Genomic DNA, 26,270 nt, shown 5'->3' with positions numbered 1-26,270 from the left:
GTGAACGATGTAGTTTCAAACACAGTTCCCTCCCCCTGCCCCTGATAATCTTCAGTTCCAGACGAGTCAGTATGAGAGAAATCCACAGGACTACAGATAAGGCCTTGGTATCAGATGTTTTGTCTTCAAAACTATGGAAAACAGGAAAACCTCAATTGTCTTTTCTTTTAAAAGGTTATTAAACAAATTTAAATTAAGCCATTTTAGGGCTGAACAAACAGGTGGTTTCTTACTGAAGAAGAAATAAGGTCTGTGCCACTATTTCTGAAGGATCCTAATGCTGTATCTAAACAAAAACTTTTTTATGGATACAGATTATTTTCTACGTTCCCTATTGCCATTCATTGCTTAACAGTAGAGGGTAATCAGCATTGTCAAGTAGTTATGTGCTGGAGGTTTTGGAATGATTTTTCTAATCCCATGCAATTTAGTCTCTGTGCAATCCCATTTGTACTGGTACAGAGTAAGAATCTCCCATGTTTACCCTGAAATAAATATGTAAGCACTCCCTTTTCAGTAATGCCAAATCCCAGTTATTTCTGTATGTTTCTTCACCCTACTGACAAGTTGTATACAGTTGCTTAACTCTCTTGCTTGGGACCTTAATCCTTTCATCATATTGGATTCTCCTGTAGTGATATCTCTTGTACTTAATATGTTGGGACATTGTCAATCTTCTGCTATGTACAATAATGCTCTTTTTTCACCAGAGAGCCTTTACATACTATCAACAAAGGTATACCTGGAATTAGTTTGTGGGACTCATCACTGCCTTCTGATTATTAACAACAGCAGTAATAAATCACTTCGGAGTGATCAAAGTCCACTGCTGTCTTCAAGACACACTGATGTATATATGGTTTCTGATGAGCCAAAGGAAGTATTAGAGAGCTGAATTATTCTCAAAACCAGGTAGTACAAGTCATTCCAATACAAACAAATGTCAAATCTGTGATAAACCACCCTGAGGAGAAGGAAACGACAGTCATGGCTGAATGTGAACGACTTACTCAGGCTCTGGATTGTTTGTTGTTAGTAGAGATGCTTGAATGGCTGGTACTCAGTGCCAACTGGAGTGTGTCAGGATTCATTAGTTCAGGTGTGGAGGAGATGTGTGAGTCTTGTGCTGTTTTGCCTCTTGCTACGTAGGTTGTGTTTGGAAGTAGTATAGCCACTGGAGTAGCTTGCCAATTCGTTATATAGGCATTAATAAGTTTATAAATCCATTTATAGTGTACAAAGGATCTGTAATGTGAAGAACACTGTACTGCATAGTGCAAAAAATACCAACAGGACAGTTTGATATGGAAATAATAAAAATTACAAGGAAGGTGACTATTTTTAACCAATAAAAAAAAATAACATTGCTACATACTCAGGAAGAGAGTTGATGTCTCTCTCACCCACTTCTGTTGAACCTATGTGAGGAACTAAATATACAACTCTCCTGATGTAGCGATAAAGCTGAGGTCTCATCTGTCTGATGACTTGGATGATTATATTTACCATATGCTGAGTACGAAAAGGTCTGTGAACTCTTCTCCAGGATTATCTGATGCTCTAAAAATTGTTTTATCCAAAATAATCCTTTTTATGTCACTGCTGTTCTTTATCTACAACTGTTTGAAATAGTTTGGCTTGAATATCTGCTTCTGTATCAGTTTAAAATGGGGTATTTACTTTAGCTCCTCTTTTAGAACTTCAGTTTCTGTTTCCCTAGGTTTTCTAGTTCATAAAAACAGCTTTCCCATTTGGAGTCTCGTGAATAGATACCAATTTTGATACTTTTATAATTTCTGCTCCTGATCTGTGTTCTTATTACTACTTCTCTGGCTTTTATCTTGGAAGGATTTTTGAAAAGATTTCAGTACTTTAGAACAGGATCAAGAATACATGTATAACTTTCCTAGTGATGAATAGCTTGTGTTAGAGTACTTCTTCTTGTGATGCTGCAAATTCTTTGGTTTTGATGCATTTCTTAATCCTGAGTATGTGAGGAGAGGGCTCTCCTTTTGAGGATGGCAATTTTGGAGGTTCTGTTAAACCTGTAGGAGTTTTCAGCATTTGATCGCTTTCCTCCATATGAGGAAAATGCTTTAATATTATAGTCGCTTTTTCAACTTTAAAAGTTTGTGTTACAGAGTTTGAGCCACAAGGATTCCCTTACAGAGCTCTTCCTCTGAGCTGCAGATGGTGTGGGGCAGGAGGCTAACCCGACAGATAGATCTGCTGTAGGTACCCACAACTGAGGAGTTGCATCAGATATCTTGTGCCTGCGCTGAGGGTATGACAAATGGTAATAACATCTTGTTTTACTGCTGCATTGGAGGCAGGTTACAGGCAGCTTTTCACTGTGCAATGCAGTCAGTGCTGTAGGGAGTGTGATGCTGTGGGGCTGTGCCGGCAGGTGGCACTAGAAGAATACCTGTCTGCCCCATGCAGCGCTCACAGCTTCTTGTTCGTCTGAGGGTTGTCAGTGTTCATATTTAAAATTAGTGATCTTCTTCGCTGGATGGTTTTGTTTTTCAGTACTATTTCAGAGAATAAGCGATGCTTTCACAGCATATAAAAAATAAAGGAAAAGGATCCAAATGGTCATCAAGGATTAAGAAATGAAAGAATAAAATCAGTGCATACACAGAGGGGAATTAACTGCAAATAAAATACATGACTTTTAATGATTATATGCTATTTTTGCACAGAGGAATCCTGTCTTGTAACATCCAGAATTTAATTTGGTAAACTGTAGACAGGTATGTAGCAAAGGGAAGGGACGTTTTCTGTCACATCTTGCTGCTTTCTCTTGTAGTTCAGTGGAACAGGAAAGCTAAAGTAAGATAACTGAAAGCTGTTCTAGAACTATGTGTCGGAATTTGTGTGATGCTGGACTAGTCACTTCTATTGTACCTTTCACTTGGATGGTATTTGTACCTCTGGGAGATGGCATACAGCTTATGATTCTGTAGGCTGATGTTAGAGAGTGCTGAGTATTCAGAGCTGTGTCTGAAGCTAGTGGGAGCTCTGCTTTCAGTAGCTGAAGTGCTCTGGAAGAAAAAATGAGTATCAAATTGATTGCTAAATAAAAATATCTATATGTCTTTGTTTCTGTCAAAAAAAAAAAAAAGCTAACTACTATATTATCATGAAGGATTGCTGCAGAAAATAAATTAGCTAGTGCTTTTTCTATATATACTGGTAAATATGGAAGACTATTGATGAGTATGAAAACAGTTCTTCAGGAGTCATGTATCCCAGTAGTATGACACAGGAAATATAATACAATAGGATGGGAGATCCTATTGAATATTGCATGGGCAAGTTGTATAAAACAAAGCAAAACAAAAACCAAGAAAATAAGGCTTCAATTTGCAACACAGGCACACCTCTGTGGACAGTCTTTGTGGACTGGAGTCGCTTAGTTCTCCCTTAGTAAGAGGTAGAGGTACTGTGTTGTAATTTTCCTTTGTTAGAGAGTAACAAGCACGTGCTTTGTAATTGTGTCCAATCTTGAAAATAAAAATGTTCAGTCTGTTGAATTTCAGTCCAGATTCTGCAGAAAAATATCTTTAATCTTCTTACTGCCTTAAACTGACTTGTTGTGTGGTCTCATTTCTATCCTCTTACTCTCCAGCCATTGTTGGTCTGGATCTTTATGTTCAGCTTTGCAGTTGGTATGCTAAATAGCACCAGTATTTGCTCTCTTGGGTTTATCTGTTGCCTTTTCAAGTAATCTTCCACCAACAGGTTTTTCATGCAGTCTCTTTCCTTGTCAAGTTAAGGTCCCATTTTGATTTCTCATCTAGTGTATTCTCCTTTCCCTTTAGTGTTTAGGTTATTCTGTGGTCATTAGCCACATATTTTTCCTGGTCTGGTTTCATTGTTTTTACCATTTTATTGATAACTGCAATACACAGTTAATATTTCTCTGCATTTATGTTGTGCTGAGTTCTCTTCAGTGTTGCTGTGAAGAGTCTCCCTAATGTCAGTTCTGTGGCGAAATGGCACATATAAGTTGCAGAAAAAAATGTTTTAAAACCCTGAGGTGTAATAAAATACTTGGGCATTCTGTAAATGAAGTTGTCAGAGAATTAAGTTGTCAGATTAAAGCAAGTTTCTGTTGAATGTTTGCAACTGATACATCTCAGACTTGTAAACTGGCCAACCATGGGAATGTGCTCTCATTTGAAGACCACATAAAATATCCATGACACCAGAATGAATATGAGTGCCAGGTCTAAATAGAGGATATACTGGGAAAAGCCACAGTGGCTTTTGTAGAGAAGATACTGACTCTTTTGAGAATTCAGATTTCAAAAAAATGCATGTAAAAAATGTGATGTAATGTTTGGAAACTTTTGAAGTTTTAACCAAGATCCTGATCTAAGAGTATTTAGAATCATAGAATCATTAAGGTTGGAAAAGACATCCAAGATCATCTGGTCCAACCATCCCCCTGCCACCAATATCACCTGCTACACCATGTTTCTAGTGCATTTTCATATATTAAAATGTAGGGTAATAGCAGGCAAGATCGAGGAAAGCAGAAGAGGGAAGCAAAACATAGAAGAATGACTGATGAGAATCTTGCAGGTAAGGTTAGGAAGATAGTACTTGAGCTCTTTGATATACCTATAAATTCTTGGACAGAGGGAGAAAATACAACGTGGAGATAAAATCAGGACAACTGTTTTTGTGGAGGGTTGTGAAAGTAGCTATGAGCAAATTGCAGATGCAAGTCATTGTGGTTATATGTATCATAACATAGCAGGGAAAATGATCTCATCTGTAATCCTGCTAACGTAGTAATGGGCTGTAAATCTGCACCTAGGAAAGGAATTCACAAATCCGTTGCTGATGATTCTCTGAAAAAATATGTTCAGTGCTCAGCAACAGTCAGAAAAGGAAATTGTAGGAATTATTAGCAAAGAAATAAAAGGAAGCTATTTTATTAAACAAATCTGTTATGTATCTAAATTCTGAATGCTGGGACTCCAGTCACTGCATTTCAAAAAGGATGTACTAAAGTAGAAGAGATATTAGAGGATGAAAAGAGCCCTAGTTTCACTTCATGTTTTTCTGTGAATGTCATCACTGTCCTACTTCCTATGCTATGAGGAATCCTAGTTTTGCTTTTTCTTGAAAAGAATGTTTTCTTTTTTTTTTGTTTTGGATTCTCATGTTTTCCTCAAGTCTGAGCCAGCTGAGTCATTTCTTTTCTATAGAGACCTTAGTTAATCATTTCAGTTTGAGCCTCAGAGCCATCTTATGTTGTTTCTTGATATTTTCTACTGTTTTAGGCTATAGAAAGCAGTGTTTTGGTATTGATACCATGTCAGTTTAATAATCTCGATGATTGGGGGGGAATATCTTCTTTTCCTCATAAAGTTTACTCAGCGAATGAGATGGTCTGTGTAATATCTAAACATCTTTTCATGTCCTCACCACGGCAGGGACTGAAATCTGTTGTGCTTTGTCTGTTGGAGTATGTTCCTAGAAGTCACTAAACTGATTTTATAACCATCTTGCCAGTAGGCACTTGTCCTTTTGAACTCTGCACTTGTTAATGAGGGAGGCAGCATTTGTGAGCTACCCAGTTCTCTTCTAGATGTGGTGGCTTTAGCAGCCTTGTCACTTTTTAAGGCTGCTTGCGGCTCGGCTGACTTTGCTGATTAAAGTCTGTTCCAAGTACTAAGATTTACACAGTTGTAATAAGGTAAGGTTTACACAGGCATGTATATGCTCTTTGAGTTCAAGAGTGCAATTCAGAAAATGATTAAACAAGCTTGTAAACACTTGAAAAACTGTAGATGTCTAAATTTTTACTCCAGAAGATCCTGCAGCATCTACAGTTATGCCAGTGTGAATGGCCAGAACTGCTAATGAGAGGCCTAAGTTGAGTTGTGCGATGTTTTCTTTCCATCTAAAGCCTATTTGGGATCCTTGAGAGTCAGTAGCTGATGCCCTTAAAAACTGAGCACAAATGAGTAAGTATCTTGAAGATTTTTACAACAGGAGGAAAAGATTAAATTCAGCATACAACACAGCAGCTAAGGCTAATTTAATTCAAAAATGCATGCGGAAGGGGAGGAGTGGCAATGACTTTTATATAACATTCTGTGTTTAAAGCAGTTACACCAGGTGCTGGGGCAGGCTTTATCACCAGTCACAGAAACCTTCAGATCCTGGTAAACATGAAGAGCTGCCCATGCAGGTCTGGACACTACAGTGGAGTGAAGTGCCAATTGTCCTTCGAAAGCAAAATGGCAGAGAACAGACTGCGGCGTACCAGGATGATTTAATGACCTCTTTGCTGTGAAGGGCCCCTTGGGGTAGGAAGAAAAAAGTCAGTGTGAAGTTGATGTTAGTCTGTAAGAATTTCCTCCTGGTCATGTCTGGATACCACTGGGGATGGAACATTGACTCAAAAATTTGATAGATCCGTGGTATTTTCCTCTTTCTCATGCAGATGGGCTCTAGGTGACTTATCTTTCTGAATATAATTCTAGCCATTACATGGTGAAACAGTAAGAAATAAAACTGAAAACTGGTGTCTAGGGAGGATGTCCTAAGGGAGACCATGACTCACAGTGTTAGTGCTTGAAGAAGCGTCCTTGTCCCCAGAACTGTATCACAGAATCACAGAATTTCTAGGTTGGAAGAGACCTCAAGGTCATCGAGTCCAACCTCCAACCTAACGCTAACAGCCCTCCACTAAACCATATCCCTAAGCTCTACATCTAAACGTCTTTTGAAGACTTCCAGGGATGGTGACTCCACCACTTCCCTGGGCAGCCTGTTCCAGTGCCTCACAACCCTTTCAGTGAAGAAGTTCTTCCTAACATCTAGCCTAAAACTCCCCTGGCTAACTTAAACCCATTCCCCCTCGTCCTGTCACCAGGCACGTGGGAGAACAGGCCAACCCCCACCTCGCTACAGCCTCCCTTGAGGTACCTATAGAGAGCGATAAGGTCGCCCCTGAGCCTCCTCTTCTCCAGGCTGAACAAGCCCAGCTCCCTCAGCCGCTCCTCGTAGGACTTGTTCTCCAGGCCCCTCACCAGCTTCGTCGCCCTTCTCTGCACCCGCTCAAGCACCTCGATGTCCTTCTTGTAGCGAGGGGCCCAAAACTGAACACAGTACTCGAGGTGCGGCCTCACCAGAGCTGAGTACAGGGGGACGATCACCTCCCTAGACCTGCTGGTCACACTGTTCCTGATACAAGCCAGGATGCCGTTGGCTTTCTTGGCCACCTGAGCACACCGCTGGCTCATATTCAGCCGACTGTCCACCATCACTCCCAGGTCCTTCTCTGCCTGGCAGCTTTCCAACCATTCCTCTCCCAGTCTGTAGCTCTGCTTGGGGTTATTGCGCCCCAGAAATGTACTTACATTTTGTTTAATGACACAGAATTGAGGTATTCACGCAACCTTCTGCTCAAGCCTTTCCTACCGACTGGTTTTGATCTTGCTCCGCTTGTCATGGGGGTTGTCATGAGGGACATCTTAACTGTCACTCTTCTCCCAGGCTTTGCTGAAACCGAGGTACTAAGCTTTGTGAGGATGTTGGCAAGTTGTAGCTGGTCCCTGAATTTCTGTGACATGCCTATTCTTACACTCGTTACGTTCAGAATATTAGAACATGATAGCTTGGCTCAAGATAGAAGAAACTCTCACAAACCATCTGTTCAGATTAGGAGCTCCACCCTTTACTTAATTTCCTTGAAAACACGCTTCTTGGAAGCTAAAGAAAACTATGGAAAGCAAGAATCTGAAGTCTTTGAGTTTGAAAAATGAGATATGTCTTCCAGGATGAGAAAATGGTTGTGCTTTCCTCAGTGCTGTAAGTTGCCATTATTTTAAACTTAACATAAAATTCATAAATCAGTCTGGCTGAATTTAACCTCTGCAGTGTTTGCACATACATAGGCATGCCTGCCTATGGTGGATGGCAAATCAACGTGCCAAAGCAGAACACACCAAATTTAGAAGAGTAACATAATAGCTTTACTTCATTCAGGATTCTTTTTGTCTGCAGGACTAAAGGATCTAAGCCAGCCATAGCTTGCTCACTGCTTTTTTTTAATGGTTTTACAACTGTTGTACCATTCTAAGGAATAATTTGTAGAAGACATCTTCACCGACTGATACATAAGTCATGGAAAGTATTGGCATTTCTTGACTTCTTCAGTTCTACATACTGTCTTTCCAGTTTCAGTATGGGTGTAAGATTTTGCTTGCCTTTTTTTTCCCATCTATTTTTATTGAAGTTACCCCTTTTTGGAAGTAGCCATAGAAACAGTTACCTCTACTAATGGCAACCAGAGGAGAACTTACGCTCTTGGTACTAGACAGTTACTGGACAACTCATCTTCTTTTTCCCCTCCCCAGGTTAAATTGGTAAAGGCTAATTTAGAAGCAAATTTAACAACGGTTGATTATTGTGGATTTGCAGTTCTATCGGGTGGTTTCATGGGTGCCATATTTTACTGATAAGTTCAAATCTTTTGTATGATAAGCCCGTGTGAACTAAATCAGGAAGTGACTTGGGTTAAAGCATTGCTCTTTTACCTGTATTTGAATATTGGTACTTTGTTTACTATTTTAATTCAAGGAAATGTGTTTACAGTATACTAAAAATACCACCAAGACATAAATGAAATCAATTTCTTTAATAAAATAATTTCATATCATTAAAAACAAAACCAAAAAAAAAAAAAAGAAAATAGTATTCAGTAGCACTAGTAGTAAAATTTATTTTTCCACATATAAAGGCTCATTTATTTTTATAGCAATTTGATGACACATCTGCTTGCTTTATTCAGCTGAAAAGAAAATGTTGGTTCTTGGTGTTTTGTAAAATTGCTTTGTTAAATTATTTTCGAAATCGTTCAACTTTTAACAAATGACATTTGATACTAACATTGGAAAGCAATTTCAGCTAATTAAGTAGATCCTTCTGTAAACCATTGGAACATTAAGATGACAAACTGTTCATTCAGGATTATTTTAATTGGTACAATTATTGTAATTTTGTTGCAATTATGTGTTGAGCTAAAAGCTTTTGTCTAAATCATTTGAGTTTTTTTGTTAATATACATAAGTAAGAAACGGAGTAAAATAAAAACTGAAGATAAGCTTTATCTGTCTACTTTTCCATTACAGTGCTTTAGACAAGTATCTACTAAATTATTCTTCTAAAAAGTATGCTAGATGTTTTCTGCAAATTTCTAGCAATTAAAAATGAGCAAGATCACTTGAAATGTAACTTTTCTAGAAGGTTATTATGTTAATTCCAGTTTTGACACTGTTTAAATACCTTTAATAAAAAGGGCAAAATTAACTTTTGAGGGATTTGCAACTTCTCTAAAATCTATTGATGTATTAATTTCAGAAGTGTAGCTCTTCAGTGATTACAGAAACCAAAGGTGCCACGTTCATCGCTCTGCCCTTAATGTTCTGGGCAATAATCATTTGCCCAGGCCAGATTTAAATAAATCACTTCTTTTAAGGAGATAATTCTTTATTCTTGTAGACCTCACAGCGTGGCATTACTTCTAAATATTTAACCTGCATTTTGATTTTTTTCTTAGTTTCCTTGTATTGTCCCATACTTATTATGTAGGGCACGTAGCCGTGTTTCTCATTATGCTAATAGTGTGGTCTCAATATTAATAGAAAACATACCAGCTGAGTACTAGATCATCATTTCCTAGGCTGTATCCTAAACAGACCTGTGTGAGGCATGACATAACAGAAGTAAAGAGTACCAGAGGGCATGACAAGTAAGCAGGGAGTTCAGATGAAAAGATGATAGGGAGAGAAAAGGAGTGGAGGAAAAGCTGATCAGAACAAGACAGGGAGTTCTCCAAAGCTCTTTTACCTTTTATTGTTACCTTTTGTAATGGAATCATAGAACGGTTTGAGTTGTAAGGTACTTTAAAGATCATCTAATTCCACCTCTGCCATGGGCAGGAACACTTTCCACTTGACCAAGTTGCCCAAAGCCCTATTACTCCTTGTCCTATCACTCCACTCCCTGGCAAAGAGTCCCTCCCCAGCTTTCCTGTAGCTCCCTTTAGGTAGTGGAAGGCCACTGTAAGGTCTCCCTGGAGCCTTCTCTTCGCCAGGCTGAACAACCCCAACTCCCTCAGCCTGGCTTCACAGGAGAGGTGCTCCAGCCAGCATCCTGATCATCCTCATGACCCTTCTCTGGACTCACTTTAGTATGCCCATATCCTTCTTGTGCTGAGGGCCAAGAGCTGAAAACAGTACTCCAGGTGGGGTCTCATGACAGCAGAGTAGAGGGGGAGAAACATCTTCCTTAACCTGCTGGCCAGGCTTTTTTTGATGTAGCCCAGGGTACAGTTGGCTTTCTTGGCTGCAAGGGCGCATTGCCAGCTTATGTTGAGGTTCTCATCAACCAACATGCCCAGGTCCTTCTCAGGGCTGCTGTCCATTCTACACCCAGCCTATATTTTTGCTTATTATTCTGAATTAATTTCCAAATAATTCTTTAAATGCTTACAGAATAGTTTTAGTGTGCAGTAATGACATATCTCTCTCCCAACAAAATAAAACAAACAAAAGACTTATGTGTATTTCCAATCCCTGTAAACTCTACAGAGTGATACTAATTTAGGGCAGGACACAGAAGCCTTAATTTTAGCAACACAATAAATGGTTTAATTCATGAGGCTTGTATAATTTGGGGGGAGTTGAAGTTGGGAAATAAAATTGGAAATAATATTGCTTTGTGCCTGCTGAACATACTTGTCAAAGTGAGAATATTTATTCAAAAACTCAATAGTATGGGAAAGCATTGTGGGGTAAGATGATAAGCTGTAAATGCATCCTTTAGCTATACACAGCTAGTGGCCCTTATCAGTAGGTCAGTTCTGTGATAGGAAGCTGCTTCAGAAGGACAATACCTGGAACAGCTCAGGTAATCCAAAGGCTGCATGATGGAAGTAAAATGTCTTTGGTCCTAGTTAACTTGAATGTTATTAACCTATTGAAGTTTGTGTAGCATAGTGATTGTACCTTTTTGTCTTCCAATTTTGGATGGTATTTGGAACAGATTCGTAGGTTGGTCTCCTTTTTTCTCTGAGAAGTGGAACTTGTGCTTCTGTGAGTGAGGTATTTGCTCTGGGCTTCTGGAAGAGGACTGACTGAATGTTCTTTTGCCCAGTTCTGAAGTTAAACTGTATGCTATGATGTAGCCCCAGAGAAGAATCCTGTACTGGAGGCTAGGATGACCCATGGCAATTTCTAATCCTATAGCACTTGCAAATACTTGATGAAATGCTTAAGTCTTACAGCTTGAAGGTATTGCAAGAAAGCATCCCTGCATAAAGCCATAAAGTAGCTTTGTAACTGATTTTCTTAGGAGCAAATGCTGAAAGCAGTATCCTCATATTTCACTCGTGTGAATGATCTGGTGGGACTTCTCCGTGAGACATAACTGCTTTTTTTGTTTACAGAGCAGTTTTGAGCAGTCTTGAATTCTTCTTTGCTACTCCATTTTGCTGCTTTTATGTGTAATAAATATATTGATTTAAAAAAATAATCTTTTGTCTTTAATTCAAATAAGCACTGTGAAGTTGTGAATGAATTCAGGCTTTTGTAGCTGTATTAACACTTTAAAGATAAAGAAATATTGTGGAAAGTTGAATTAAAATCAGACCTTTGTAATATGGCTCAGTGGTGGAGCATGATATTGAGTATGGCAGATTAACAGATCAATAAATATCAGCCTTATAAGGATCAAAATGCTTTTTCTTTCTCAAGTGATCAAAACCAGAGCGCTTAGAAGAGGTGCTTCATCTGCTGTTACTTGGATGGGTTACTTAGTTTTGCAAAGAAAGCTTTCCTGAATACCTATGGTAATAGGAGTTTTTAAATAGCTATTGCATCTGTTCAGTGAAGTCTCTGTACTACTTAATATGCACTGAGGGGTTTATAATTTTTGTCTCGATAGCTGTGTCGAACTTAAAGCTTTTCTGCCTTTATTAAAATAAAGCATTGATTCCCTTTTAGTGTTGAGTGCATGATGACTTTTTTTTTTATTCCTGTTCTTACACAAGTGTGTATGTGAACAAATGTTCTCTTTCAACGACCAAACTATCTGTTGCAGTTAGAAAAAAAATACTTGCAGCTCTATTCTTAATACAATGTTAGTACTGTAGATGTTATGGAGTGTTTTGTGTGAGAGCTTTTAGTCCAGAAGAAATACACCCCTGTGATAGCAGATACCATCGCTTTTCTGAGCAGATCTGAGAAGAATAGGATAAATAACTTCTTCAGAGCAAAGCATTATATTTGTAGTATCAGTTTATTAGATATTAAGAGATCAGATATCTAATTATCAGGTTGTTAACCATAAAATTTTTATCTTGCATTCCAGAGTGATCCAAATCTTCAAGGTTTATTCTTAGCATCAGACCTATAGGGGAAAAAATGTCTGTGTCATTTTGAAAGAGAAATAATTTCATTGTTTTAAGCTTTGTCTTAAACTGTGTTGAGAGAAAAACTTAAAAGGCACATAATAAATAAAACATGACATGCCTTCTTGCTTGTGCCTTCTGTTTCTCTGCCGCTTAATATTTTTAATTAATTAGGTGCGTTGCTTTTTATGGAGTGCAAAAGTTAAATGACTCTTATTTGCCTGGTTACTTGCTGCCGTAAAAAGCTGAGAAATGTTCAGGTGTGTGAAGAGGAACTTGTAGGATGCCTTTGTATTCACCTTCAGGCAGGATGTTGTCCTCACGGGCAAGGGGTGCAGTCTTGTGGTACCCAAACAGGAGGAAAAGCGTGTGTTCCCTTACTGTGACCAGGGACAGCAACAGTCCAGTGATCACCAGGCAGGTCTGTAGCCACAAGGTATGTATTAGATCAAGCCAGGAAGAACTCAGTAAGTCAAGGTCAAGATGACCAAGATAAATAGACGTTGCTCCGGTCAGGACCAAAGGCAGAGGCTTGAACTTGAAGGCAGTTCTTGACCCAGGCAGGGGTAGCACCCAGTGAGGCTTCCCACAGCTTTAATTGCAGCAGCCAGGTCCCAGCTTACCCAGTTGCACTGTATCCGAGCTGGCCTGGAGCTCAGGCAGTGAAACCCCTGGCAGGGGGAGAAGAGGTGATGGATGGAGCCTGTTGGCATACCTGGGGGCTTGGCACAGCCAGCCGAACAGGGAATGTGGGCACAGCATGGCCTTCAGCATCAACAAGTACAAGGAGGACATGGAGGCCCTGGAATGTGTTCAGAGAAGGGCTACAAAGGTGGTGAGGGGCTGGGAACACACGTCCTGTGAGGAGCGGCTGAGGGAACTGGGGGTGTTTGGTCTGGAGAAGAGGAGGCTCAGGGCAGACCTCATTGCTCTCTGCAGCTACCTGAAAGGAAGGTGTGGGGAGCTGGGGGTCGGCCTCTGCTCACAGGTAACCAGTGATAGGACTAGAGGGAATGGCCTCAAGTTGTGCCAGGGGAGGTTCAGGTTGGAAATGAGGAGACATTTCTTCTCAGAAGGAGCAGTCAGGCATTGGAAGGGGTTGCCCAGGGAGGTGGTGGAGTCACTGTCCCTGGGGGTGTTCAAGGAAAGGCTGGACGTGGTGCTTAGGGACATGGTTTAGTGGTGACATTGGGAGTATAGGAACAGTTGGACCAGATGATCTTGGAGTTCTTTTCCAACTGTAATTATTCTATGATTCCATGACTCTTAGGCTGCTCAATCCTTCTGCCTTTTGACCACCAACTAGCTTGGTGGTGCAGGGTCACATCCTGGGGTGGCAACCACCTCCAGCAGCAGATGGTGAAAGGGAGGCTGTGTCACGTACAGCCTGGCAGCCTAGCATCTTCCTGTAGATTGTGCTGGTAACATTCGGTGCTGTTGGACCATGGTGGTGATCTTCCAAGTCAGTCACGGAAACGTAAGATGAACCAGAACTAGAAAGCAGAGCAAATTCACAGTCTTTTGAATGGGAGATGATTTATCTATGCATATTTATAATAAATCATTTTATTTGAGGGAAAAAAAAATCAAGAAATAACCCATTGTTATTGCAGTATAACTTAATCCATACTGAAAAGTTTTTGATTTTAACTACCTATGGAAAGATCATGTGAGGCATAACGGAATGAGGTGTTAAGTTTTACTTCTGTCAATGTGATGTTCTGTTTTAGTCCCATTTCTTGTAATTTCAAGTAGTTTCTCATGGAAGCAGACACTCAGCAACACTGATACTTCTTTTGATGTTTCTGATTTTAAGAGTAATTTTTTTTGCTTCAGGAAAATCTATCCCCAAAAGGAGAATAAGGTGTTCATAGTGCTTAAGTTTTAGATCTGTGTGCTTATATTCTAGCAAAAGCAACCCTTAAAGTTCTTTACCTGCTAGCCTTTTTTTTTTTTTTTTCTTCATCTGAGAAGTGCAGGCACATATGATTTTGGTGGCTTTTTGCCAAAAGATTATCATTTACATAAATATTTCTTGCAAAGACATAGCTTAAGCCGTTGAGCTCAGGGGGTTAGAATAGAGACTTCAATCTGTACACCAGCAGTGGGCTATTGGCTTCTGAACAGTGGCTTTGTTCATCGTAGTCAGAACACTGTTCACATTCAGCCTTAAGTAGAGCTGGCATTAAAATTCAGCTAATTTGTTTCATGTGATTCATCAGCTGTGTGTTTTATTTAAATCTGTGTCACATTCTTTTTCGGCATTCTATTTTCTGGATTTAAGTGTTGAACTAGGCCACTCTTTAACTCTTCGGTCCCTGCCTTAAAAACTGACTTTGTTTAAAACTGGCAAAATGAGAATTCTTGCCTAGAGTACTCAAAGTAAATATGAATAACTGGAATGCGTGTTAATGTTCCAGTTTTTAAGATGTATGTTGTTTGATTTAAAATGTTTATAGTTTAATTATAGTTTTGATATAAGGCAAAATGGAAAATCCTAAGGTAGCAGCTAGATATTAATGTAAAATAGACAGTTCTCAGAATGAGTATACAAGTTTTACCTTGATACTGCCCATGTTCTTAAATTTTTGTCTTTTGACCATTCATTCATTGCTGTGAAGATCATTTAACTCCTGTTAGATATTTATTTCTTTTTTAAAAATGCTAATGGAACATGAACTGTTCCTATTCTTTGAAATTGTAACCTACTTCTGAGTCTCAAGTTTCTCTTTCTACAGAAACTTCACCTTCTGTTCTCCTAGGGCTGGAGCCCTTGAAGCCTTACACACCTTGAATGTGAATAATCTCAGTGCTATCTGAAGTGCAGCTCATAATGATTTGCAGGATCAGGACTTTTGTTAGAATAGACTACACCTGCTTTTATACTTGGTTACTTCTCCAATGTAAAAGTATGTAATATCATCATGAATAAAGTTATTTGTAGGACCATGTATGGTACGTGGTCCATTCAGACTAGGTGTTTTCTTTAATACCTAGTAAAATTGACAGGAATGCGTTAATTTTACTTTTAGTACAGTCTTGTACTATGCTAAAAGATTAGAGTGAGGGATTAGCACACGATTAAAATACATTTTTCATGTAAAAGAGTTGTACTTACTTCAAACATCTAGCACTGATCCTCAGTTCCTTTATTTCTCTTAATACTAAATATTCTGTGTAAATCTGCCATTGTTATTTCTGGAATAATCCCACGGTACATAAAGTAGTACCCTTTATAGGGGACCTAAAATAAAGTTGAAAGAAGATCTTTGTTTTTAAAAAGCTAACAAAATGTGAAATACAATAATTCAGCTGATGATAGACTTCGTTCAGAATTGTTGTGTTGTGTTGGCCTAAAAAGAAAGAAAAATTAAAAACCTATCCTTGCTTCTCCATAAAACTGTCCTTTATATTAGTGCTTACAAAAAAAAAAAAAAAACATAACCCCACCTCCATTCCTTGACAGTAATTGTAATACATCAAGAGTCCATCATATTGATCACGTCTGACTATTTTGTTGTTCTCCTCTGTTACTGTATACATGTGACTTCTTGCCTTTTTAAGAAGGTGAATAATTTAAAAGCAGGTACTCTCTTTTCCTCTCTTCTACTATGAAATCATTCACTGTTGGGTTCTGATTAACGTCTAAGATGCCTGACCCTTCCTGTTGAAAGAGATATTAGTTTAAAAGTTAGAATTTTAACTATGGAATTCCTAATTTATTTATTAGTTTGAATAAATGTTTGAGGTTAATGCTGACACATGCTAACTTGCCCTTACTTTGGATTTGATTTTACTGATCTATAAATTCCTGATCTGATTTTAGTCTTCTGTATGGCTTCTCTGAGATTTCTCTGAACCTTGCAGTTAGATCAGACTACTTAAAAATTTGATATTTTTTTTTCATAATAGAAAATGTTAAACTGTTCTTTCTGAAGACAGTGCAGGTTTTTATGGATTCTTTTAATTTTCCAGCAAACAGGAGAACAGTTGCAACTGTACGGAACAGTCTTTTTTCTATAGCATTTCACTATGAAAGTCAGACTCCAATGTGGTTTGTTTATTACTTATCTATATTTTTTCAACCAGAATTTCAAAGAATATCCCAACGACTAAAGATGTTGAACCTCTGCTTGAAATTGATGGAGATATAAGGAACTTTGAAGTATTTTTATCTTCCCGAACACCTGTTCTTGTAGCACGTGATGTAAGAACATTTTTGCCATGTACTGTCAACTTAGACCCCAAGCTACGAGAAATCATTGCAGGTTAGTATGCGTTCAAATAAACGGAAAGTGACAGTTTCATCATTTCTTTTTATTTTAGGTGGAACTGCTTTGCATATTACAGAGAATACTGAGTTGTTCATCAGATCAGACCTTCCTGTCATCTGACCTTGACTTCAGAACCAAGCTGTTCAGTTTCACTATAGGTTTTCTGTAAAGGCCAAATCATACAAGACCAAAGCATCTCTTTAAAAGGGGCAAGGTGCTAGTGGTAGTCAAAGATAGCTTTAGCAGTCATGGAAAAACAGCACACGCTGTCTTTGTATTACACAATATTAGTAGAAAAACTATTCCTAGAGCAAGTATCATTAGTTATACGCTATCTGTTTCACGAGTTACTGTTAACCAGCTTGCAGTCTCAAAAATGAAATCAGATCGAGGTATGTGCTGGTATGCAGAAATGCTCTGTTCAGTGACTACTTGCTGCTGAAGTGAACTGCTGTGACCTACAGTATGGCACTGCTTAGGGATTGCTGTTGGGTCTGGAGTAAGGCTAAGGCATCCTAACATGTCCACTTGTTTAGAGATGCCAAAGTTTTAGAGAAAACTAGATCTTTAAAGCAGGATCCTTATGAATTCTTGGTATGACAGTATCCTAAGTGGGATCTGAATTCAGGTATGGTTTCTGTGCCAATGCTCTATTGCCTGCATAGTAAAGAAGTGTTTCCTGGTGTTCAAACAGAACATCCTGTGTTCCAGTTTGTGACCATTGCCTCTTGTCTTGGCACTGGGCTCCACTGAAAGTCTGGCTCTGTCCTCTTTGCATACTCCCTTCAGGTATTGATAGATATGGATAAGATCCCCCCTGAGCTTCCTCTTCTCTGGGCAGAGCAGTCCCAGCTCTCAGCCTCTCCTCAAAGGAGAGGTACTCCAGTCCTTTCATCATCTTGGTAGCCTTCTGGCCTCAGACTCCTTCCGGATTGTCCACATCTCTACTGTAGCAGGGGGCCCAGACCTGGACACAATTCGCAAACAAATCAGAACTTTTTCAAATATTTCAAGCTAAATCTCATTCCTTTTTCTATTTCAGATGTTCGTGCTGCAAGGGATCAAATGAATATAGGAGGACTTCCTTATCCCACATTGCCTCTACATGAGGCACCTGCCAGAGCAACATCTCTGTTCAGCCAGCCTTCATCAGCCTGCTCTTCTACAACCTCGTTCAACGGACCCTTCAACAGCGGAGTTTTATCACCCCAGCCTCATAGCAGTTACTATAGTGGTATGACAGGACCTCAGCATCCGTTCTACAATCGGGTAAATAATTGAGAACCAACTCGCTTTCTTTTCATTTCATCTGGTAATATTGCAGATGTAGTCTCTAAAATATTTAAAAGACCATGCAAATTATATTTGGAAATGGAGTTTTGTTCGAAAGCCCCAAAGTTGGTAAACTTCACAGTAATATTCAGTCATTGTAGGATCATTGAGAAATGTGGTAAATTAAATTGCATTAGAAAAACAAAATACGCAAGGGGAAAAAAGGTCAAATTGTTTTTAGACATGACTCGGTAGGATGCTGTAGATATTTATTTATTTATTACTTCGTGAGTAGTGAACTGTGCAGTCCTATACTTGCTTACAGTATTTAGAAGAGATTCTGGCTTTTTCTTGGTGACAAGTTAAAACATACAGAAACTCATGTGAGGAACTACATCACAAGAATATATCTAGACATCTGCCTTCCCTTTGTCTCTTATTTTGGGATCTTTTCCTGTAACCAAAGTTGCACTAGTTTAAAAGAATTAAAATAAATTACATAAACCATACATTTTTTTTAGTTCTTTGTGGGCATTAGAAAACATAGTCCTGTGCACAGCTCACTTGAAAGTTGCAATACTTCACTGTATTGTAGGATTTAATATAAACAATGTAGTTATAGTGGGATTCAATCTAAACAATGTAAGATGAGCTATTTTAAACATTGTTCCAAGTTGCTGAGGTATATATCTGCTTATTAGATGAGACAACAGCTAATAAGAATACTTTTTTAGTTGTGTTTTGTATTAAAATTTGTAGTACTGATCTATTTAGGGTGATTTTGTTTATAGTTGTTTAAACTCTGAGCACATTCCACAATTCGTTGCTTTCTATTTTTGTGGAATGTATTCAGTATTTTTGTTTTTTTTTTTTTTTCTTCTTTTTTGTAATGCTATCAGGGAAAAAGAAAATCAGAAAGCTGATGTAATTCATGGCTTGCTTCTATATATAAGAAATGCCCTTAGCTTTAACAAACACTGATAGTAGGTTATGTTCAAGCTAATAATCTGGAAAAAAAACGTTACCTAAATCAGTGTTAGTAAGGCAGAAAAGGGTACGTGTAGCACAGAACCTTTTATCTGTTCTAAAATTATTCTTATTTTAATACTATATTGAGCATATATGCTGTTTTGTTGAAAATAACTTACGGCGACACATTCTTTGAAGTAGTCCAGTACTGATCAATGCTTATCACATGAATCTTCCTCTTGATAGTAACTCGGCTTTCTTAAAGTGAGCATTTAATTGGAAGTCCTGTTTTTGTCTGTGTTACTGTACATGACAAGGTTAACAGTGTGTGGTAATACACAACTGAAACTTGTGTGTTTTTATGCCTCTAATAATCACTACAAAACCAATTATTAGAGAGTCATAGCTGTTCTTACAAGCAGTTTACGTGTTCATTTTTATTATGTGCATATATGGACTTAAAGGTATGTTTATTTATTTATTTATTTTTTTACCTTTCTGCCTACTTAAGACTAAAATGTTTCTGTTTTGGCCTGTCTCTGGGTTTTTATACTGTTCTTCCAGGATATAATCATTTTTAGTGGTTCACACTTTCAAATATTGACACAAACACATTTATTACTTTCTTCTATGGAGTTACGCTGTCATGAGTGCTGTATACTGAGATAAATGAGGAGAACTTTATAATAGTAGAAAACTTAAAGTAAAAGTCAGTTTCTTCAGGATTTTAAATAGCATTTCACTTCTCAGGTTTTTGTAAGAATAGTATTTAATAAAACAACAGTAATAGAAGAATTGGCTCTCCCCAGTAGTATAGTAGAAGTGTCTAAGAGAGGTCTTGGGTACTTGTATGCCAAAACACAATGGAGTCAAATACTGCTCTGGAAATGGCTGAATTTTATGGCAAAGTGCTCTTAAGTTCTTGGTATAGATGCATTGCCTTTTTTCTGAACAGCAAATGGTTCCTGTCTAGTTGTCTGTAAGCAATCATTTATCCTTAGGGAGAAAAAAATAAACATTGAACTCTTGGGAGAAGCTCAGGTTGCTTATTTTCAGGAAATACTTTTTATTATTACTATTATTATGTATGTTTCTGCTTTTTTCTTCAGATGTTCTTGTGTTACGGTTCTTGAATGTCCTGTCACATAATCTCCTTGTTCTTGGTGTAAAGCCCCTTTCTCTGTGTGCATAGCTGTAAAGGAAGGATTACAGTCCAGTTCAGCAGCTCTTCAACTTGGCCCTCTGGCTCTCAGTACTGGACTGTGATCGAGGTGTGCAGGTTACTGTCTTGCTCCCTGGCCACAAGTTGGACTCAAGTTCAGCTTCCCAAAATTGCTGCTTTCATAAACCATTGTTGACATCCTAATTCCTGTGGGAGAGGTCAGAGCAGTAGGCAGGTCTAATCAGGATTTTCCTGAGCAGGATCTAGACTTTATGGGTGAATTTTATTTTATTTTTTTCAGAACAGCGGCAAGTTCTTTGGTATCTTGGCCAGGCTTATGCTTCATAGGCTGTGTGCAGACTTGGAGAACAGCTCTGCAGTGGTTAATGCCCAACATGGATTTATACTTATCTCACATTTTCATGATATCTGTATTATCATACTTTGAGACTGCAGAGTTTAGGCTTATATTGGAGAATTGATTCCACAGTTTGGAAGCAGTGAAGCAGCTGAAGTGGGCACAAAGCATAAATAGAAATTGTGAAAAAATGATGGTGTAATTGCCTTATTGGAAATTTTTTTTTCATTGCTTTGTAGCTTGATGACTCGCAACCAACAAGCAGGTGCTGACGATGTTTCAGAGGATTGTCTTTGCTGTGAGAGCTAGGCACTTGGATGCAGTATAATAATTAAGCCTCTCATGCCTTGTGGGTTTTCCACGTGGTTTAAGCTGTTAATGGAAAACTGAGGCATTTAATTATTTAAGAAGTAACATAAACTTTTTTTGAAAATGATTTTATTTCCACGACATACCATAGAATGTGCCTTATGAAAGTGAAATAAATTTAAATCTGTATTTTCTGAATCACTCTGTACCAGCCAGTAAATGTATGGCAAAGCCTAGATACTGTTTCTCTTACCTATCCAAGTAAAACTAAAAATCACACAAAAACACATTCCCACAGTTAGACTAATGATTACAATGCATATCATCTTAACTTTGTATGCTGGAAGAAATTTTTGTGGTAATTGTATACAGGTGAGTCCAAAGCCTACCTCTTGCAGCTAAGAACAGGGAACAGTTTGTATTTTGTCATAATTATTCAGAGTTGTAGCATATGCCATCTAACTGTTGTACACAGGAATTCCATTCGTTTACAGCTGCTTCTGAACGCAGAATTCTTTGCTTGTTTGTTTTTTGTCCTTATTGATAAATCCAAAGTGGAATACTTCAGTATATTTTACTCCTCCCTCGTAGATTGGCCATCAAGTCATAAAATTATTTAGACTACAGTGAATTTGGTCTAGTAGACTACTCAGAATCTTGTCATGTGCAGAAACACAAACAAAATACTATGTGTTTTTTTGTTGTTAAATAGCTGGATAATACAATTTTAAAATGTTATGTATGAAAATATATTTTGAAAACTTTTTAAGGAACTGGGCAATGAATGAATAGCAATATAGGTTCCCTAGAGCAGGCTGCCCAGCTAGGCATCCAGACGGGCCTTCCAATTATAGGCTCTATAATTCTGCTTATCCTCAAGTTTGAAGATTCTTTTTTTCCACTGAAAATTGATAAGGAAATTAAGGTCTTTATTTCAAAACCTAGGTCAAATTCACAGATAACAAAATTTTAACAATATTAGGGAAGCACTTCTTAAATGCATTACCAAATTCTCAAATGCACACGTATTTTTATCACATGCCAGTGGGTAGCGAGTGGATTTCAGGAAACGTGTTCATACAATTAATTTCAGCACTTCAAGGATTGGAGTGCTTTATTCAAAAGGAGGTGTGTTTGTAGTTTTGAGATCCCTGTATCTCTTAGAAGTGACTTTATTTATAGCCTGAGTCCTCATTTGGACCCCTTACACTGATACACTGTTAAAACTTGGATAGTGTATGTTTTCTTGAAGTTTGTTAGTAAAAAGGGATAAAAAGGTACCTGGTTACAAGAAGTGTGATTAGAGTTAGGTTGTATTTGTGGGAAACAAAATGTTTCTGTTTTTTAAAAATATTTCTGATACTTGTTTTATGATAATTAACATTTTACTTTAAAATGGTATTTGTATTGAACAACACACACAGGCATATTCCTAACTAAACAAAGCCTAAATATTTTCTGCTATAATGTTAAAGTCTATTATATGTAGAAGAAGAAAAAAAAAAAAAAAAAAACAACACTCCAGATTGATTATCATAAGCAGGGGAAGCTCTAGTGATGCTTTTACATATCCAATTTTTTGTGTATAATTATTTTGTCCTGTGAAACATTCTGAATTTCACTGAGAATCTAATTTCGATTTCAGTAGCTCAGAGATTAGTGAAAATATCCTAAGTGTAAATCCTTTTCACATTTTCAAATCAGATGTTAGTGTCCAGTTCTGTTCTTCCAGCAGCCCATGCCAGAGCACCCACTGCCATTGAAGGGAATAGAGGGGGGTCAGTTGCTGAGGGGTTTTGGAAAACTCTCTCCAGTGCTTTTGACTGATTTCTATTAAATGCAAAAAGTAAAGAAAGCTGTTAATAATTGCTCTTTTCACTTAGTTAAACTCAACTACAGGATGTGCTTTGTTGAAATAAGTTTTATTTTATTATTACATTTTGATTTGTGTAATTGTTTGTCCCTTTTTTGTTACATTTTTATTTTTTTTTTTCCATAGCCATTCTTTGCCCCATATCTTTACATGCCAAGGTATTACCCTGGCAGTTCTCATCTCATCTCACGTCCACCACTAAAAACGAGTTTGTCCAGAGATCAGAACAATGGCCTAGTAAGTATTTTGAAGGATAATTCAAATACTAACCTAAACAATAAATATAGTGGGTAATGCGAATGAAGGTTACTAATGATGATTGGGTGTTAGACAACTGCAAGCTCTATCTTATAAATAGTATAAGCAAAGGTGTTATTAATGTGCAATTTAAAATGTATTTTGTTTTAACTTTACAAATTACTTAAAGGTAAAAACTAATTCTGACATCCAGGTATCAAGACCTGTAGTATTGGCAGGAAAATATGTCAATAAACATGTCAACTGTGCTATAATAAATTGATACAGCATGTTGTAAGAAAAAGAATGCTGCTGGTAAATTTATATTCAAATTTACTAATACGAATTCTGTGATATCTGAAGAAGGCAAAAGACGTCCCTTGATGTTGTAAAGAATGTTACAAATTGGAAGGCCAAAGTTAAAAGCAAAGTTTTAAATATTCAAGTGGAACAAAATACATTTAATCTTAAGTGTGCATTAGATACAGCATGATTTTATAAGTAAGTATAATTCAGCTTTATCCATTGAAAGGGAAGAATGAACAGACTTTTCTAGCTTCCTATAGAATAAATTCCTATTAACGGTATTTATTTTACTGACAGATGGTTGTTCAAATGGAATTAAGAACTAAAGAAAGCTTTAAAAAAAGTCAGTAAAAACCTCACTTGTCAATTGCTCTAATTTTAGGATATTGATACGTTGAGCAAAACTATCAAAAGGTTTTGAAATCTTTTCTTTAATCACTAATGAAAAACAAATGTGTGTGTCGTTTCTGTACTGTTATGAGATCATTCTCATTCATTGTTTACTTCATATTTTTCGTTTAGCCCTTGATTATTTTACCCAAACCGTAATATTTTGTTGTTGTTAGGATGTTATCAAGGAGGATGCTGATGAGGGGCTTGCTTCACCCACAGACCCCTCAATGGTAAACGAGTAGTCATGTGGTGTGGAAATTTTAGCATCTCATTGCTTTTTCAGCAGTAATGAGTCTGCATTAATCTTAACTGCAGTTCACTAACACTGCATCAGTGGCTTTGGTGGGCAAATAGAGTAGTTGAAAACTAATGTAGTTCGTGAATGAATTTAAGAGCTAATATTTCACTTCTAAGATGTAGTACATTTTTCCCTGTAGTTTTTCCCTTACCTTTCTCAGTAGCTCTCGTGAGTATTGTGGTAGCTAAACAGACCGGAGAATGGACTTGGTCAGTTGTGACTTAGATTCTAGCTGTGTGCTTCTTGTTTCAGTCAGCTCTGTCACCTGAGCCCTACTTCAGCTGGTGGCATAAAGCTGTTGTCCAGTGGAGGGCCACAAAGATGATACGGGGCCTGGAGGAGAGGCCCAGTATCTTCATATCTTCATATCCTCATATCTTCACTATGAGGAGAGGCTGAGAGACCTGGGTCTGTTCAGCCTGGAGAAGACAGAGAGGGGATCTCCTCAATGTGTATAAATACTTGAGGTGTGGGAGACAGAGGGACTTGACCAACCTCTTCTCAGTGGTTTGTGGGGACAGGACAAGGGGCAATGGCCACAAAATGGAGCCCAGGCAGTTCCGCACCAACATGCGGAAGAACTTCTTCACGGTGAGGGTGACGGAGCGCTGGGACAGGCTGCCCAGGGAGGCTGTGGGGTCTCCTTCTCTGGAGATATTCAAGGCCCGTCTGGACGCCTGCCTGGGCAGCCTGCTCTAGGGAACCTGCTGTGGCAGGGGGGTTGGACCCGATGGTCTCTGGAGGTCCCTTCCAACACCTACAATTCTGTTATTCTGTGATTGCAGTTAACACAATATAAAGCAACGTTTCATGGAAATAAACTAAAAGTAAAATTACAGGTAATAAGTTTATTCTTGAGTCAGAATGCTGACATCTGCCTTTTCCACGATTTGTTTTTGTTTTATTGTAAGTATTTGCACAAAGGTGTCTTCTTTATGGATTTCTGTCTTAATTCTAACTGGGAATCGGTGGAAAATCCAATACCAAAGAGGTTAACACAATTTAATCTTTTTCTTAATTATTGCTGCCAGTAGTTCTTGGCAACAGTTATAGTTAGATCTCAGTGGTGGTGTTTTGTTTGTTTTTTTTCTTCTAGTAAATTGTTACAAAAAAGTATTCTCATTGTATAATGAAAAGGGGGAAAAAAAAAGAAAAACACAGACCCCAGAACTGCTGTTTTTAATTCCACATAACCTTCCTTTAGCAATTATGGAAATGCAATGGAGAATTTACCCTAAAGTTCTCTTTCCCAGGTCATCAGGTACCTTGGGTGAAGGGATGACTTTGAGGTAATGTTTTCTTGTAGTGTATTTTTTGGAGAAGCTGATGTCTTCCCCATGTTTGATTACTTATCTCAGTATCTTCTTGTCCCATGTCTCCCAGTCCTTTTGCATCTTGTCAGTGCTTTATTGAAAGCACAGTTAAAAGGAAACAGTATTACACTTTTTTTTTTTTTTTTTTTTTTTTTGAGGTACTGCAATTATCCATAGGTGGTAGGTACAATAATTTTACCCAGCTAGTTAGGTAGCTCTCAACTGATGGATCACTGCCACTAGATAAAAGATGTTTTTTCCTTGTGTCTTAACAAATGGATTGGTGTATGTAAAGTAATGAAATAACCTTTTTTTTTTTAAAGGGCAACTGTGTAAAATAGTTAATGAGCACCAAGGTGTGTAACTGATTTGATGACTGAAAACAAGACATGCAGAATCAGAAATGACTTGGAGAAATCTGGAAAGAAGGCAGAAATACTGCGATTTTACTTCTGTGTAAAACAGAATTAATCATTATTTTTAATCTTACAGAGAAAGAAACAGAAACTTCAGGAGTATCACTTTTTTTATACAGATCATCATGCTATTCCTTGCATGAGCTGACAGAGCTGTGCTGAGGATTGTATGTATGTTAAGGCCCCTGCCGTTGTTCTGAAGTTTCAAATCTTAATCATTATCTTGTAAAATCAACATAAATCTAGGTTAGCTTAATGAAAATCAGAAATACCTTGAGAACAGTCAATCGTGTATAAATAATCTGACTTGTGCTACCATCTGTATTTGGATTTTTTTGATTAAAACTTGTTTATCTTAGACCATAGTTTATTATTCTTTACATAGATGTCAAACCATTAAGTTTACTAATACCGTCTATGTAGTTGTATCAAAATGTAAATGCATTGCAAATTTTAGGGTATCCGCTTTAAGTCATACCTAATTTCTTTATTGATTGGAGATAGCAGCCTCTGCCCATCTGTGCTGGAGGCTGCTGTGGGTTGGCCCCAGCAGGCAGCTCAGTGCCACCCAGTTTCTTGCTCGCTTTCCCCAGGTGCTATGGGGAGAGAATCGGAGAGGTTAAAGTGGAAGAACTCATGGGTTGAGACACA

General features: G+C 37.9%; 1 protein-coding gene across 3 annotated transcripts in view; it reads left to right on the top strand.

The window, feature by feature from the left end:
- The window catches only part of KIDINS220 (kinase D interacting substrate 220), a 71,958-nt gene that overhangs the window by 33,916 nt on the left and 11,772 nt on the right, over positions 1-26,270 (top strand). For 2 of the 3 annotated variants that reach the window (XM_082757700.1, XM_082757699.1), the window contains exons 23-26: positions 16,529-16,707; positions 17,756-17,982; positions 22,783-22,893; positions 23,766-23,822. In XM_082757700.1, coding sequence (XP_082613826.1) covers positions 16,529-16,707; positions 17,756-17,982; positions 22,783-22,893; positions 23,766-23,822 — 574 coding nt within the window. The remainder of the gene's footprint in view (positions 1-16,528; positions 16,708-17,755; positions 17,983-22,782; positions 22,894-23,765; positions 23,823-26,270) is intronic. The other variant, XM_082757701.1, reaches the window with a different exon arrangement.

Source organism: Aythya marila (assembly GCF_965140915.1).
Source record: "Aythya marila genome assembly, chromosome: 3".
Classification (NCBI taxonomy): Eukaryota; Metazoa; Chordata; class Aves; order Anseriformes; family Anatidae; genus Aythya; species Aythya marila.
This window is presented reverse-complemented; position numbering and strand designations above follow the sequence as displayed.